We start from the raw sequence: 15,724 nt of genomic DNA on the forward strand, positions 1-15,724 counted from the left end.
TATGTCATTAAAATTATCAATATAAAAAATTTTTAATTTTAAATAAGAATTGCACATATTAAAATTATAATTAATATAAATATAATTATATAAATATAATTAATGTATATTTTTAAAATAAAAATTATATATATATATATATATATATATTATTTGGGACCGGGATCAGGCGGTGTAATTGCTAGTGTTTGAAGAGGAAAATGATCATTTTAATTCCCAAGAAGAAATTCATCACTCTAAATCGGCATTTCTTTTATTCGGTACAGAAAGTATCCAAAGAATCTGAGGACGGTTAAGAGATTAGAAAGTATAAAATTATGAGTGAAAGTGGGTGAAACATATATATATATATATATATAAATAGGCAAGACCATGTGCAGTGGATCTTCAAACTTCATGCTCATAGCTCAAAGCTCGATCATCGTCTCCTGCAAATCATCAAGCATCATCATGCCTAGGGGAACAACACCAGACGCACTTGTAGTTGGACGTGTTATTGGAGATGTGTTGGATCCCTTCACGAGGTCAGCCCCTCTGAGAGTCATTTACAGTAATAACAGAGAGCTCATTAATGGCTGCGAACTCAAACCCTCGCATGTCGTTAACCCTCCAAGGGTTGAACTTGGCGATGCTGACGACCTCAGGACCTTTTACACACTGGTACCTACTGTTTCAATTATTTCTCATATGCACACCCTACTGAAAAGCCCATAACACACATCATCATCTTCATTTCATGCAGATCATGGTGGACCCTGATGCTCCTAGCCCAAGTGATCCAACTTTGAGAGAGTACTTGCACTGGTCATCTTTCCCTTCTCTCTCTCCCTCTCTTCTTCTATATGTCAACTTGATGCACAGGATATCTTAATTAATTGTTTTTTATTATTATTTGTTACGTGTGTTTGATGTTCTGCAATGAAGTTTTATACATGCAAATTTAATTTAACAAATGCAAGCATATGAATGTTAACACGCAATTCAATCGTGACAGCTGGTCATTTTCAATTTGTCAATATTGATATAAATGCGATCGGTGACTGGCTATACATGTGTATATAACTCACAACTTCTTTCAAAATGGATGCCTACAGGTTAGTAACTGATATTCCAGCGTCCTTGGGGCCAAGCTACGGTAACTATATATACATATATATATATATTACTTTTATTTTCTAACCGTTTAATTACCTCTCCTTGTATATTACTTTGATGATGGTTGTGTGTGTGTGTCTGTGTGTCTGTGTGTGTAATTATATATGTACCTACATATATAGGGAATGAGATAGTGAGCTATGAGAGTCCAAGACCATCGGTGGGGATTCATCGTTATGTGTTTGTGTTGTTTCGTCAAGCAATGGGACGACAAATCGTAGATGCTCCTGGATGGCGTCAAAATTTCAACACACGTGACTTCGCTGAGCTCTACAACCTCGGACCTCCTGTTGCTGCTCTTTTCTTTAACAGCCAACGTGAATCTGGTTCTGGTGGACGAAGGAGATAATACAGATTTACACACACACCCCCCCTTATATATATATATATATAGTTTATAAGAATAAAACAAAGATCAAGTTTTTGGTCGGATCCTAGAGGAGGTGAATGATACAATAATAATCTGCTTTACACATACTTCGCTGCTATATACCTAGAACGTATAGTATGTGATCGTGACCAATAATATGTACGCATCTAGTCAAGATATAGATCAGATTATATAAAGTACTTATGTTTCAGGTATTGCAGAGGTTTTCTTTTGCTTGCAAATTGCTGTGGTAATAACACCTCGTTCCATGAAGGCAGGTATCCTCGCCGACATATAAAAGAGCGCGCGCGCGAGCGCGCATATACATAACATGTATAATGCAAAGATGTACGGACAGAATAGGTAGATACGATGCGACATAAAATTAAAACTGGGAGATTGATGCGTCTTTTTGATTACTTAACTGGTATCCACACACAGAGATAGAGCAAAGCTAAAAGGATCGATATTCTCTGCTGTGTCTCTTCATGGATTGGACGAAGGATATGTATGCGTTTAGACTGGGGGGGTTCAATATATAGCATCTAGATATATTCGTGTTGCTTAAAGTAAAAGGATACTCGTCTATATTTGTTCTCGTGAACGAATGCGACATTTTCAGGTCTTGCACAATCCACCCTCCATCCTTAATAACCAAAGGAAACATCAGAAAAGCCAACAAACATATGGCTGAATTGAATCAAAACCTGCAAGTTGCTTTCTTACTTGTGTTGTTCCCATTCACTACCATACATAAGTTTTTTCGTATCTCATTCCCCAGTCAAATAATTCATGACCGATCCACGATCCCAGTTATGCATTTCATGATGGGTATGTAAACTTTTATTAAATATCAAATTCATCCTTATCCCTAACCTCAGGACAGACTTCTAAAGAAGTATCTATGTATATATAAACATTCAAATCTTAGATTAGATTAGATACATATAGGCTACAGATAAAGGTGGGAGGATGTTAGGAATGGTGCAGTGATCGCCCAAAAACGGAGAAAACAAATAGACAAGAATAATGAAAGAACGCTATATTTTAATTCAAAACTTTAAAGTTTAAATTTACTGATCCTCCTACTTTATTATAAACTAATTATTAAGTTTAATTTTATTCGATGTAAGTACTTCGACAGCCGAAGAGAGCATGGTCCTTCTCTATATCCCTATCACCTTATTCTCTTGCGAACAAAGTTGGTCTATGAATGAGCGTTCCTCTTTTTCCTCCAAGGTTCTGAGAAGACGGAGATTACTCCAAGTTGAAACAAAAGGACTGCCATCAAATGTAGTTCAATGATTCGCTCTTAATTAGGACGACATTGGGGAAGAAATTAACTAACTTCTATAGGTATAAATATAGGGTTGGCCATGTGTATATGTAAGCGTGTGCTCAAAGTGACATGTGATGACGATGAGATCAATTGTGCCTAGGGAAAACGAATCTCTTGTGGTTGGAGGTGTGATTGGAGATGTTTTGGATCCTTTTACAAGTTCAATCTCAATAAGGGTCACCTACAGTAATCACAGAGAAGTCATCAATGGCCTTGAACTCAAACCCTCCCATGTTGCCAGCCCTCCCAGAGTTGATGTTGGTGGTGATGACCTCAGGACCTTCTTCACTCTGGTATATATATATCTCTATCTCTCTCTATATTTATATATATATATATATATAAACTTCTAGCTCTAATAAGTTGCGTTCTCTTTAATTAGTCCACAAGTTATTTGTTATGCTTGCAGATCATGGTGGACCCTGATGCACCCAACCCAAGCAACCCAAGTATGAGAGAATACTTGCATTGGTGAGTTTTCCCTGATCTCACTTTGTCTTTGCTGCTTCTTCTCAGTCGTTGGTTTCTGAACTTGATTGTACAATATAGAGAGAGAGAGAGAGGCTCGGATATCGCTTGCTAGCTTATTCTGTGTTCGTACTTCGATTCAAGTTCTTATTATAAACTCTCTCTCTCTCTCTCTCTATATATATATATATACACACACACATATATATAAATGAGTTATAAACTTTATCTGCTTCATTAATATAGATATTCGTACGTATACAGGTTAGTAACTGATATTCCAGCGACTACAGGACCAAGCTTTGGTAATTATGCATACGTGCCTTTTCTTTTCTGCCTTTTCTTTTCTACCTTTGTTCTCTTCTCCTTATAACTCCTGCAAAATTGATTAAACTATACACACCCACACAAACACAACATATCTGTATTATGAAGATATATTTAAGTACTATGTATTAATTAATTAAACTGTAAACGCACACACGCATCATAGATGTGTCATGAAGAAGACATTTGAAGATATATAAAAAAGTAGTGTGTGTGTGTAGGGCGAGAAATAGTGAGCTATGAGAGTCCAAGACCAACGGTGGGAATTCATCGTTACGTGTTTGTGTTGTTTCGTCAATCAGAGGGAAGACAAATGGTTGATGCTGCTGAGTGGCGACGTCAAAATTTCAACACCCGAGATTTCGCTATGCTTTCCAACCTCGGACCTCCTGTTGCTGCTCTTTTTTTCAACTGCCAACGGCAATCTGGTTCCGGTGGAAGAAGAATATAATATAATGTAATATAATATAATATAATATATACAGTATATGAATAAAACAAAGATTTCATTATGACCGAGTCATCTGCAGGAAGATGAATTATGTATAAGAATTCAGTACTTGTACGCCTCACGAGTCCACCACAAGGCTGTATATCTCTTTGTGGTACAGAAAGTTATACATTTATGAAACCGAATAATGTTTGAATATTAATCCAGATATCTATTATAGTGGCTAATTATAATGAGCATGCTATCATATACTTGTGTTTTTGCTGCTTGTTTCTGTGTTGACTTACGCGTTGGATTAGTTCCAATTTGGTTCTCATGAATATTAGATGCAAATAACTACACACACACACGCTTTCAAAAATGCATAACATCTCTTCTATAATCTATAAATGTCGTACATTTAGATTAAGTTCCCGAATCAGATGAGGCCTTTCTGACTTAAATTCCTTACCTTAACTTGCCCCTTTCAAAAGGTGAATATACGTACCCTCCTCCAGCTTGAGAGATTTCTTTCAGGAAAAGAACAATTAAATATAGCTAATCGTATAATATCTTACGAAGATTCTTCCCTTTTCGGGAAGTTTCCCAGAGAACTCAGAATATTACTCTGTTCTTAGACATGTAGTAATGTTATTCTCCAGAAACTGAACAGAGAATTTGATGATGAGAGGATATGCATGAATCAAGCTTCTAGAACACCTAGCTAATATATATTCTAGTCACATTAATTGATATCGCTACGTCAATTGCAGAATCCCAGAAAAGAAAAGGAATGAAACCAACAAAAAAATTTCCATTGACCACTCAAAACCTGTAACTCAACCATGACTGGATCTTGCCCCTTACAGATTACAGTACCATAATCCGTAAAAAGGTCACTGAAGATACATACAATTCTATTACTGTCATTTTTTTTTATATCAAAATATCAAACAACAGTCTCAAAAACTTCCATATTTGCAGCTAAGTACTGTCACAGAGCAAACTATTAAATTACACAAATAATACAGAAGATGCACGTAGCCTGCAAAGGCTTAAATTACACTTGGTATATGGATGACGGTTTTTTTTTTTTTTTTTTTTTTTGCCAACATGTTGGTGACGGATTTGGGAAACAAGAGATTCAATATTTTTCTTTTGGCTGAGCAGGACGAGGATTTAGCAGTGGTTGTAAAGCTTTAACTACAATGCTCATATTTGGCCTTAACCCAGCTTCATATTGCAGACACAATGCAGCAACAGCAGCCATCTATACGCCAAAAGAAAAAGGTCACATAAAACATTAATTATGATGTCATATAGAATTTACGTCAGACAAAAATTATATAGTCGACAGGTTTTAATCAAGAGATAAGCACGCTCAGGATTAAGCTTCTAACAATTTGATTAAAGAAACTCCGGTTCAATGTCAATGACCTCCTGAACTTAAGCTTTTGAATTGAGATGGCCTTTGGTAAAAGAGAATTTTGGTCTGATTACCTTTGCAACTGCTTTTGGAGGGTAGTCATTCTGTAATCTGGCATCCACACACTGCTTTACCTTATCTTCACTGAGTTTTGGTGTTGCCTAATAAAATCCAATGAACAAGAATCAGCTCATGCAAACAAAATAAATCACTTTAAGAAATGAAATAAGTAACAATTAATACCCAGGTCACAAGGCTTTGTTGCCCTCGTGGCAGTGTATGATCAACAGGTTTTCGCCCTGTCAAGAGCTCCAACAATATGACTCCAAAACTGTAAACGTCACTCTTTATAGTGAGATCACCTGTCATTGCAAATCTGCCATTGATAAAATAAAACCCTATAAGCTGTTAAAGACATTGCTGGAAAATGGAAAGAGACGATAAACCAAATTTTGAAGTTCACTGTAATCACAATAAATCTCTCTTCATTTCAACTGGATCAATATCTTGCATCAAAAAGTTTAAACTTTAAACCTCGTTTATCCAAAAATGCTCATTAGTTTAACAGTTGCTACATCCAGGACCAGGGATAACATACTCTGGAGCATAATAACCAAAGGTTCCAAGAACACGAGTAGAATGGACACGAGCTACTTCATCGGGGGCTTGATTTGACAAATCAAAATCAGCAATCTTTGAAACATCATCGTCAAAAAGCAGTATATTGCTAGACTTGATGTAGCGATGGATGATATGAGTTTCCGCTTTTTCATGTAGATATTCTAGTCCTTTAGCTGCTCCAACAGCAATTTTAACTCTTCGTGCCCAAGATAGAACTGGACCAGGATGTGCACCCCTTTCACCTTTGCGTCCTTCATCCACAATTCTCAAGAAAATTACATGTTGCAATAGAGATATTAAATACTACCTCCGGCCTATTTCTAAGAAACAAGTTATAGTTAAATAGGTCTAGAGGTAGCATGCACTAATCACTTACTCTATAAGAAGAGCAGCCTCCAACGTTTTGTGAACAGGCTAGACTAGAATAAAAAAAGTAAAATTTGCACAGAAAATATGATTTTAAAGCCGTCCAGTTTCATTTTCATAGCTAACATTGTTCTCAATCCATAGTTTTCAAAGCTTGTTACAAGTATGGCTTATGAGTTTCTATGCATAAAATCCGTAAGTAGAAACTTTGAAAGAAACAATCAGAAAGTATGAATGCGCAGGCATACAAGCATAAACTGAACGGTAACATGGCATGTACTTACCATGTAGGATATCATGAAGTGATCCTTTAGGAGCATACTCATAGGCTAGGGCACGAAAAGGACCCTCAACACAATAACCAACAAGTTCAATAACATTTTCATGCCTCAACCTTGATACAATGGAGACCTAAACAAATGAAGTAACGAATCAAGAGAATTGAATAAAAATTGTGCGACTACAGATTACAGAATGTGATGTATTCAACATAATGCTTTCAACCAAACCTGTGCAAGAAACTCTTGTTCTGGTTGCTTACTGGAATCCAACTTTTTTATAGCCACAGCACGGCCATTTCTCAATATGGCATGATATACTTTGCCATAAGCACCCTCCCCAATGAAAGATTTTGTGCCAAAATTATCTGTCACGGACTTTAATTCATCCACCGAAAGGGAAGGAACAGCTATAGGTTGGAAATGTACAGTAGGTGGAGTGGTTCTTGCAACAGCTTCTCTTCCAGGATAGCCTGTGCTCCCTGAATCAAACTAGTGAAATTAAAATTGTATGAAACAAAAAAGAAAAGAAAGAAACTGAAATGAAAAAAGAAGAAGAAGAAGAAGAAGAACTTAGGACTCAGCTTTTAAGCATAGGACAGAGAAATATAAGAAACATGTCGAATGTGTCAATAAATTTACATGAAAGAAAAAACGGTGATAGTGAATTACCTGCAGAATTGTTTTGCATGAAGGATTTATTGTCAGCATGTGTATGAACATCACTTTCTTCACAACAGCCAAAGCAACCCATGATCCTCTTCATTAAAGGGGAGAATGAAACTCAGTATCAAATTTTTTAATTATGCCAGTTGGTATCATAAGAGCCAGTCACATATTTTCAGTTCAGAACCCTTAATCTCCTTGAAGCACAGATTTAAAAGAAGGATGGAAATTAAAAAAAAAAAACGCTTATTTCGATTGTTATCTCATGCTGACATGAATGAAAAAGGATAAACAGATAGAAGTGACTGCATACACTTCTAGTATAATGGCTAAAATGGTGGAATTTTCTATTCATAGACACGCTGACATTTAACAATATTAGAAACGTTTTGGTCATTCTGCTCTGGTTAAACAGAAGAAGAATCAAGTTCAAAAACTGAAAGTATTCCAAATTAACACATTCAAAAACTAGCATAAGATATGCTGTTTTTCCACATCCTCTGGCCCTTCACTTGTAAATTTTAAAATTCTGACTCGCTACAGAGATTCAAAAAGAAGCATAGATATGGCATTAAGGAGACTAAGCCCTACAGCAAGTCAGTAACAACCTCATAACCTAGATTCGAGTTAATAGAATTTATTGGAGAGATGGACGGATAAGAGATCAGATTTTTATTAAAACAAAACAAGTCTTTCCTTTTCAGAATTTTTTTTTTTTTTTCCCGGAACCACAACAATATCAAAGGAAACTGTGTTTTATTTGAGTTAACGACTGTAAGATTCTGTTTCCTCACATATATATAAGACAAGCCTATTTCTGAGGAAGAGATATACAATTAGTACGCACAGAGAGATTATCTATGACGAATCAAAATTAGAACCCAGAAGCGGGTGATGACGCATCAAACAGATAAAATAGATAAAAAGGGGGTTCAAATTGACAGAAGAAAAATCTGGGTCTTCAGAAGAGAAATGGCACCTTTTAGTACAGAGACTCTGGAGTTGTACTGTTTCTCTTGTTGACACAGAAGCAGCAAAGAAAAGCAGGCGAAATGAATGGAAAATTGAGGAGTTCACGGGATGAAGGAACTCAAAAGAAAACAAATGCTTTAAATGTGGACGACGAAGAAGAGGAAGGAGAAAGTGTTAGTTATTTAAACCAAAAGTCAACAGTTTTTCTCTTTGTTCGTTGGCTCCCACCAGTCCAAAATGGCGGAAACCGATTAGTCTTCTTCGTTTTCTTCTTTTTATTTTTTATTTTTCGGGCACCCGGTGGGTTCAATGATTTTTTTTTTTTTGCTCGTTTGGCCTCCGTGATTGAAAGCATTCTTTGGTACTGTTTGGAAATGGAATTTCAGTTTATTCATTTTAATTATTTCTTGATTTTTTTTTTGCCAGAATTTTCGTTCTTGAGATCAGATGAGACTTTAAAAGCATGAGAAATAAAAAGGCAACGGTTAACTTATTTTGATATCTTCTGTTTTTATTTTTATTTTTTTGTCGCGCCTAATGTTTTAAAAAATATAATTATATTCTTACAATTTTGAAAATTTCATTTCATTTATTTTATTAAAATATCAATAATATAATTAGTCATATATTTAAATTTTTTGAATTGTATTATTTAAGTTTGAAAAGATTAATCTGCAAGTTGTTATAATTTTTTAATTTTGAACCAAGTCCCTTTAATTTATTTTTGTTTTAATCAAGCTCTTATAGTTTGATCTATTAATATGTTAATTTTTTAATATTAAAATTAATTATGAATTATTAAATTTTTCAAATGAGAATATTTTGGGAGTTTGAAGAAAATTTAATTTAATAATTTTAGCAAAATCAAAAAAATAAAATTTCACTTAATACATTGTTTACATTTTTATTAATTATTTTAATGAAAATGATATAGGTATAAAAATATTTAAAAGACTACTTAATTATATAATTTTAAATTATAAAAATTATGCAATCAATTCTAAAGTAATATAATTATTTAATAAAAATATAGATAATTTTAATTTTTTTAAATTCAAGTATTTTAATTTTCATGGGTTACATTAAATAATTTAATTGATTAGACTATAAGGATTCAATTAAAAGAAAATAAATTTTAGATATCTAATTCAAAATTAAAAAAAATTATGAGAATTTATAGATATATTTTCCCTTTAAATTTTGTAAAATAACATGAATAAATATTCCATCTGTTCAACAATATAGGGCTTTTTTTTAACCTAATTATGCCCTTAATAAGTTAATCGACTGTCATTAAACTAGTATTATAATTACACCCTCATTTTTAAATGGAAATAATATTTAAATGTCAAAGTGTTTAGATTAAAATGAGTTCCTTGAGCATACTCTCTCTATCTTTATTTACAGAAGAAACTATCACTTTTATTTTTTTTATATAAGTAAAATTATATTTTTTAATAAGCATTTATTGTAAAATTTTTAAATTACCTTTCATAATTTTATTATTCATAGTCATAAAAGACAATTAATGAATGCTTGATTAACATAATTAATGAAGAGTATTGTAGTCCTATTTTTTTATTTACAGACATAATTTAATATAATTAATTGATTTTTTTAAATTGTGTAATGTAATTTTTTTTTCTACAAATAAAAATGAAGAGAGTAGTTATATTAGTTAATAATCTTAAGATGGTACTAATTAATGCACAATAAATGAAAGTTCAACTTCTTGTTAAAAAAGTGTTAAATTTAATATTGATTATGTTTTAAACAAACAGTATCTTCGATAAAATGCCGACAATACTTCATTTATTTGAGAATGCGAAGAGAATTCAACTAGTTGATTTACTTGCATTATATTTAAAGTTGGTAAAGTTGTTCATTTATTTGCACACGTGTGGAATAGACTTTTCTTTTTTTCCTACCACGGATGGAGACAATTAAGGTGTGGGGTTAGTCGGATTCTCTCCACTTTGCTCAAATAATTCTCAAGTCTGACCCCCCCCCCTTTTTTTTTGCAAGCACTGGTATTATTAAAATCATCAATTTTAAATAAACAAACCAACTATGCGGGAGAGTATTTATAATAATCATGTCTGATTTTTTTACTTTAATTTAAATCATGTGTATTCAAAAAATTTATATTTAATAGTTTATACATTTTTAAAATTAATTAAAAATATATTTGTCCATTTTTAATGCCTATTTGATCAAGTCAGGCTTTTTAACATAAAAAAAGATATAAAATTTGAACTAAAGATTATGAACTTTATGGTTTTTTCCATTTTTTATATGGATCAGGTTATATTTTTTTTTTACACGAACATTGATATAAAATTATTATTAAATTATGATGAAATAAATATAATAAATATTGCATATCCAAATCTAGTCCGTACATGAGGTCGACAACTGCAAGCACACCCCTGCACTCGTTCTGTGAGTTCTTTAAAAGCGGCTTCGTTTTTCGATCCCATTAAAGATGATTGATTTGGAGACTTGATTTTTTGGTTGGTTCAAAATCCACGAAAATTCGTTGTTTTTTTTCAACTGGGTCAAACTAACAATTCTTTATAGTCAAAATATTCTGAGTTTCATTTTTTAGGTCAATCCAAAGTCAACAGTAAAAAATGTCGCATGAGGCCTGCCATTATCAGATTGGGCCCAGTTTATCTGGACTTACTATCAACTTGGGTCCATATTCAAGTCACCATTCAGAAATTGGCAATTGTGGGCCTAAATTAACATGGTGCCGAAGGTCTATGGGCGGAGACTCTAACTCAGAAATATCTATTGAGGAATGAAAATGACCCTCTTGAAGCTAAGAATGGTGATTCTACGCTATGGCTTTTTATTTGTCAACAAAAAGATGTGCTGGAAAAAAGGAACGAGGTGGCAAATCCAAAATGGCAAAAGTGTCATTTCATTCAATGATAATCGGTTGCTTTCGGAAGGCACGCTGAAAGATAAAAGGAGAATTATGTTAAAATTCTAGAAAATTAATTATTACAAAACTCATTAACAATTGAACTAATATTATTGACAACACAATATGTTATTATTTTTTTTAGTTAAGTTGTTAATGAAACTTGTAATAACTAATTCTTTTGTGTGATACGTGTAATTCTCCAAGATAAATTCTTGAGACCCTTATGAGGGAACAGGAGGAAAGCGAAGTTGCAAATTGGCACTATATGGCACGTGAGACTTTATCAAGTATCTCAACCAATGCCAACCGAGATTATCCAAAGATTAATCACTGTATTACCACCTCGGGATAATGTTGGCCATGATATTATGACATGGAAAGCTAATCTTCATGGCAATTTCACAATCAAGAGTGCGTACTTTCTGATTGAAGAGTATCCAAAACATGCCTCTAACCCCTTATACAAATGGATCTGGTGATGAAAGGGTGTGGAAAGAATCCGTGTTTTCATGTGGTTGGCTTATTAGAATAGGCTTCCAACTAACCAATGGCGAAGTTGCTGGAGTTCAATTTTCTCCTTTGCATGGTTGGTGTAATTCCAGTGTTGAGAATGTTTTACACATATTCAAGGATTGTACCTACGCTCGGACATTATGGCACGAACTACTACAACCCAGGTATTCTTCCCAGTTTTGCTCAACGTCTTCACTAATTAACTTGCTATAAATCTTAAAAGAACCTTTATTCTAATGTGGGTGTTAATTGGAGTCTGATGTGGGGAGCTGCTGCGTGGAAATTTTAGAGTTGGCAAAATAATTTTATTTTTAATCCCAGTTTTCATAAACCAAGTGAACCTACCATGGTTATAAGCTGCACTTGGAAGTCCGTCTCTTCACTTGCAGATACAAATATAAATGAGGGAGGTTCTACTAATTCTGCTATGGAAGCTTGACAGCATCCTCCTCCTGAGTTTATGAAAATCAATGTAGATGGAGTTATGTTAAACATTAGTGAAGGAGCTAGCTGTGATGGAGTCTACGAGACTGCAGAGGAACATGGGTAGCAGGCTTCACCCACTTCCTTGGAAGCTATGGTGTGCAGGAAGCAGAGGAATGGGTAGTTCTAAACGGATTGTGATTAGCGTGGGATATGGGATTCAAAAAAGTGATACTGCAGCCTGATGCAAAATTGGTTGTTGACAGTATCAACAATGACACCATAGGTGGTAATGGAAGTCTCCTACATTTACAAATTTTTTTTCTAATGAACTTCGACTAGGAGGTGCATGTTCTATATGTACTGAGAGAGATGAATCGTGTGGCTGATGTGCTAGCTAAGGAGGGCCTTCGATCTTTTCTTTGCTAGATGTGGTTCCTCCCTACTTAAGGGACCTTGTGAACAGTGAACAACTAAGATTGCAATCCCATCCTATTTAATTTCTGCTTGGGGCCTGGCCTTCTCTTGTATTAAAAAAAAAAATGATGCATGACTTGATAATTGTACATATTTTATTATTTCATTGTTGTACATGATTTTAATTGATTCGGATTAGACATAAGTTTTATTGTTAGAGAAATTTCATACTCATTTTAAGCTTGTTCACTAGTTGTATTTTCAATCACCAGGAATTTAAGAAAATTTCATACCTATTTTTAGAATTTTTAGCAGTTGTATTTTCAGCTACAAACAAATTAATTTAAGTCTAAAATAGGTCAATTTTCAAATAAGGTCAATATACTTTCCAGCAGCGAGTTGAAGCTAATAAACTTATACTCATCTTAAGTGTTTTCAACATATGTGACAAATTTATTTATTTTTATTACGATTAAGGATCACAATCTTTTATTGATATTTCAATAATTTAAGATTCTAATATTAATTGTGAGTCTTATATGAGTTTCATTAATCTAACATGGTGATTCTGTTAGCTAGAAGACAACAGAAGAGAATTAACATTATAGGCTTTCACAGTTAAAAATAAATAAATAAAAGTCTGAGTGGTTAATTTTAAAATATTTATTCACTTGGCATGAATATGGTTAACGAAGACATGAATTCACCTGTTTTTTGTCCATAAAAAAAAAAAACTCACCTGTTTTACTTAATGACTAAACTAAATAGATACTATTTCATTATACATGCATTGACCTGTTTATGGTTGTTAGGGGGGAATTGCCAGGTACTAGTAAATGTAATTATTTGTCGGTGTTTAATTATCAAGGGATTCAGTAATAATATATTTTTAATAATTTTAATTTGTACCAAAGATCCAAAATTTTGTTGGTGGCATTGTTTCAGGTTGACTGAACTCGTGACGTAGATTCTTGTAATATTAAAATGGAATCAAAAGCAGATTCATTGAACCACTTTACGTGCGTCAAGTCAATATTCAATCCCAGTGTGCGTTTTATTTTAAGGGTAAAAATATAGTATAGTTTTTTCGAAAATCTCATTTGATCAAAAAAAACAAAGAAGCTTTCTAAATTAAAATCATATTATTCCAAATGGTATATAGTTAAGCGTGAAGATTGCAAATTGTGCTGCGAACAAGAAACAAATTTTAAATAGTACTTCTAAAATAATAAGGTTGCTGGATTAATTTTTACCAATTCGATGGTTTTTTTAATGCTATACATTATCTCTATTTCCATGGAATCAATACTCCCAAAACGACCTTTTTAAACATATTCAATCAATATATTAATAATAATACCAATACTTATAATTACCAATGCCAATCCTAATGAAAGTCCAGAAAGTTATCTTTCTTCAGAGTATTAGGAAAACATATTTTCTGTCTTTTTTTATTGTGACAAACTTGAATAAGAATTTTATAATTTTTCATTAAGAAATTAGCTATTGGTGTTTTGATTCATTCTGGTCAAAGTGCTTGCTATTAACAAATATTTTTGTCACATTAAGGACAATGAATTAGGATTTGTTCGGTTCTGTTTTCTATTTTTATTTTCTAAAAACAATTCTGTAAAATATTTTCTGGAACAAGTTTTGGAAAAAAAATGAAACAATCTGTTTGAATTATTATTTGAAAAAATATATTTAAATTGGGCAAATAAATGATGAAATAATAATTTATTTTGTTAGCATCGTTGTCATCAATGAAATCGTGATATCTTCTGTCTTTTTTCTAATTTTGTTGAATAAAAGTAACAAAATATCTAAATGTTTATTTTTTTAATTATTCAAAATAACTTTTAATTTTTTTATTTTTTAAAATATATAACATAAAATATATTTTCATACAGGTCTTTTCATTTTAGCTGCTTTTCAGGACAAAAAATTATTCCGAAAACAGGCAATCAAATGGACCATTAGGCACTGCTTCACCTCTACTATGGCCTTTCATTCTTGATTGTAATCAAACATATTCTGCGTGAAAAGAAGTCTTATATTGCTCAAACTTAAAAAAAACCTTCATGTACATATATTTATATGAGAATTGAAGCAAGCAAAGATTAAGAAGAGAAGTGGGCTCGTTTATATAATATCAGGCCAATATAGCTCAGGTTCGGCATTTTTCGCTACGCGCGAGTTAAAAATGCCGTGTTGAGCGCTTTAATCTACCTTGGTTTCGCTTTGTTGTCAGGGTTTTAAAAATGGCTTTTCATTGACCGCCTTTTAATTACAACATTGAAACTGATGTAATTAATTGTAATCAAGCCGTCTTTAATTGCATTTAAACTGCCCAATTATCAGTCTCGATCTACATAAGGTTGCGCGTGTCGGTTGCTTTGGCGCGTCATTCTTGAGTCTTGGATCATTCATTTTCCGCCTCCAGACTTCGTCTTTCCTATTTGAATATTTTAACCGTTCTGCCACTTTATTTTTTAATATAATTATTCATTTAATCTTGAGAAGTTACTACATTCAACTTGGGTCACGTAGTGATCAACATACCACATGGTTTCCTATTTGACACGTGAACGTGGAGATGTTACTTAGCTATTTTTTTTTTCAAAAAAAGAAAAGGAACGCCTTTTTACTTTATGAAAGTAATTATTTCAAAACGTTCAGATTCTTAAGCTTGATGATCAAACAAGTGGCCTTTTCACAAACATAAGTGCCCACTTCCATCGCGCCCTTGGAAAATATCTCAAAATCAAGCCCCAAAAAATGTGCCGACTCATAATTCTTGAGTTTATTCAGTCATTTTTACAACGCTATTCGCTGGAAGTAAATGTTTCCCCATACTTTTAACTAATACTTAACTTCTGACAATAACATATAGGACCGCAAATTTTAAGGATGCAGTAATCAGAAGCGAATTGTCATCGCATTACCTCATTGACGAAAACGCGCACACACGTTTTCCCAACGTTCTAACTACCTTGTTTCAAGGAACAACCTTGTAACTGA

General features: G+C 33.2%; 3 protein-coding genes across 5 annotated transcripts; 2 read left to right on the forward strand and 1 right to left on the reverse strand.

The window, feature by feature from the left end:
- Positions 1 to 414: 414 nt before the first annotated feature.
- On the forward strand, positions 415 to 2,266 carry LOC129308008 (protein HEADING DATE 3A-like). Its single transcript, XM_054948965.1, has 4 exons — positions 415 to 660; positions 743 to 804; positions 1,095 to 1,135; positions 1,278 to 2,266. The coding sequence occupies exons 1-4, from the start codon at positions 451 to 453 to the stop codon at positions 1,502 to 1,504; spliced, it is 540 nt and encodes a 179-aa protein (XP_054804940.1). The 5' UTR covers positions 415 to 450; the 3' UTR covers positions 1,505 to 2,266.
- A 514-nt stretch (positions 2,267 to 2,780) lies between these two features.
- On the forward strand, positions 2,781 to 4,369 carry LOC129308007 (protein FLOWERING LOCUS T-like). 2 transcript variants are annotated; one of them, XM_054948963.1, is made up of 4 exons: positions 2,781 to 3,157; positions 3,274 to 3,335; positions 3,597 to 3,637; positions 3,881 to 4,369. In XM_054948963.1, the coding sequence occupies exons 1-4, from the start codon at positions 2,939 to 2,941 to the stop codon at positions 4,108 to 4,110; spliced, it is 552 nt and encodes a 183-aa protein (XP_054804938.1). In that variant the 5' UTR covers positions 2,781 to 2,938; the 3' UTR covers positions 4,111 to 4,369. The 2 variants fall into 2 exon arrangements, with proteins under 2 accessions (XP_054804938.1, XP_054804939.1); XM_054948964.1 differs by having other exon boundaries at positions 3,962 to 4,369.
- A 514-nt stretch (positions 4,370 to 4,883) lies between these two features.
- Positions 4,884 to 8,585, reverse strand: LOC129308006 (pto-interacting protein 1-like). Of its 2 annotated transcripts, XM_054948962.1 has the most exons (9): positions 8,426 to 8,585; positions 7,453 to 7,540; positions 7,012 to 7,262; positions 6,787 to 6,913; positions 6,114 to 6,387; positions 5,759 to 5,891; positions 5,590 to 5,676; positions 5,218 to 5,359; positions 4,884 to 5,167 (listed from the first exon to the last, which is right to left on the reverse strand). In XM_054948962.1, the coding sequence occupies exons 2-8, from the start codon at positions 7,532 to 7,534 to the stop codon at positions 5,234 to 5,236; spliced, it is 1,080 nt and encodes a 359-aa protein (XP_054804937.1). In that variant the 5' UTR covers positions 7,535 to 7,540; positions 8,426 to 8,585; the 3' UTR covers positions 4,884 to 5,167; positions 5,218 to 5,233. The 2 variants fall into 2 exon arrangements, with proteins under 2 accessions (XP_054804937.1, XP_054804935.1); XM_054948960.1 differs by having other exon boundaries at positions 4,884 to 5,359.
- Positions 8,586 to 15,724: the final 7,139 nt, after the last annotated feature.

Source organism: Prosopis cineraria, unplaced genomic scaffold (genome assembly GCF_029017545.1).
Source record: "Prosopis cineraria cultivar Desert tree isolate PC_DT_omini unplaced genomic scaffold, ASM2901754v1 PC4, whole genome shotgun sequence".
Classification (NCBI taxonomy): domain Eukaryota; kingdom Viridiplantae; phylum Streptophyta; class Magnoliopsida; order Fabales; family Fabaceae; genus Prosopis; species Prosopis cineraria.

Coding starts and splice junctions, on each gene's coding strand:
- LOC129308008 (XM_054948965.1), top strand. CDS start 451: ATGCCTAGGGGAACAACACCAGACGCACTTGTAGTTGGACGTGTTATT. Junction 661..742: donor TCAGGACCTTTTACACACTG/GTACCTACTGTT, acceptor CATTTCATGCAG/ATCATGGTGGACCCTGATGC. Junction 1,136..1,277: donor GTCCTTGGGGCCAAGCTACG/GTAACTATATAT, acceptor CTACATATATAG/GGAATGAGATAGTGAGCTAT.
- LOC129308007 (XM_054948963.1), top strand. CDS start 2,939: ATGACGATGAGATCAATTGTGCCTAGGGAAAACGAATCTCTTGTGGTT. Junction 3,158..3,273: donor TCAGGACCTTCTTCACTCTG/GTATATATATAT, acceptor TTATGCTTGCAG/ATCATGGTGGACCCTGATGC. Junction 3,638..3,880: donor GACTACAGGACCAAGCTTTG/GTAATTATGCAT, acceptor GTGTGTGTGTAG/GGCGAGAAATAGTGAGCTAT.
- LOC129308006 (XM_054948962.1), bottom strand. CDS start 7,534: ATGGGTTGCTTTGGCTGTTGTGAAGAAAGTGATGTTCATACACATGCT. Junction 6,388..6,786: donor ACTTCATGATATCCTACATG/GTAAGTACATGC, acceptor TTGTGGATGAAG/GACGCAAAGGTGAAAGGGGT. Junction 5,360..5,589: donor CTCCAAAAGCAGTTGCAAAG/GTAATCAGACCA, acceptor TTTGGCGTATAG/ATGGCTGCTGTTGCTGCATT.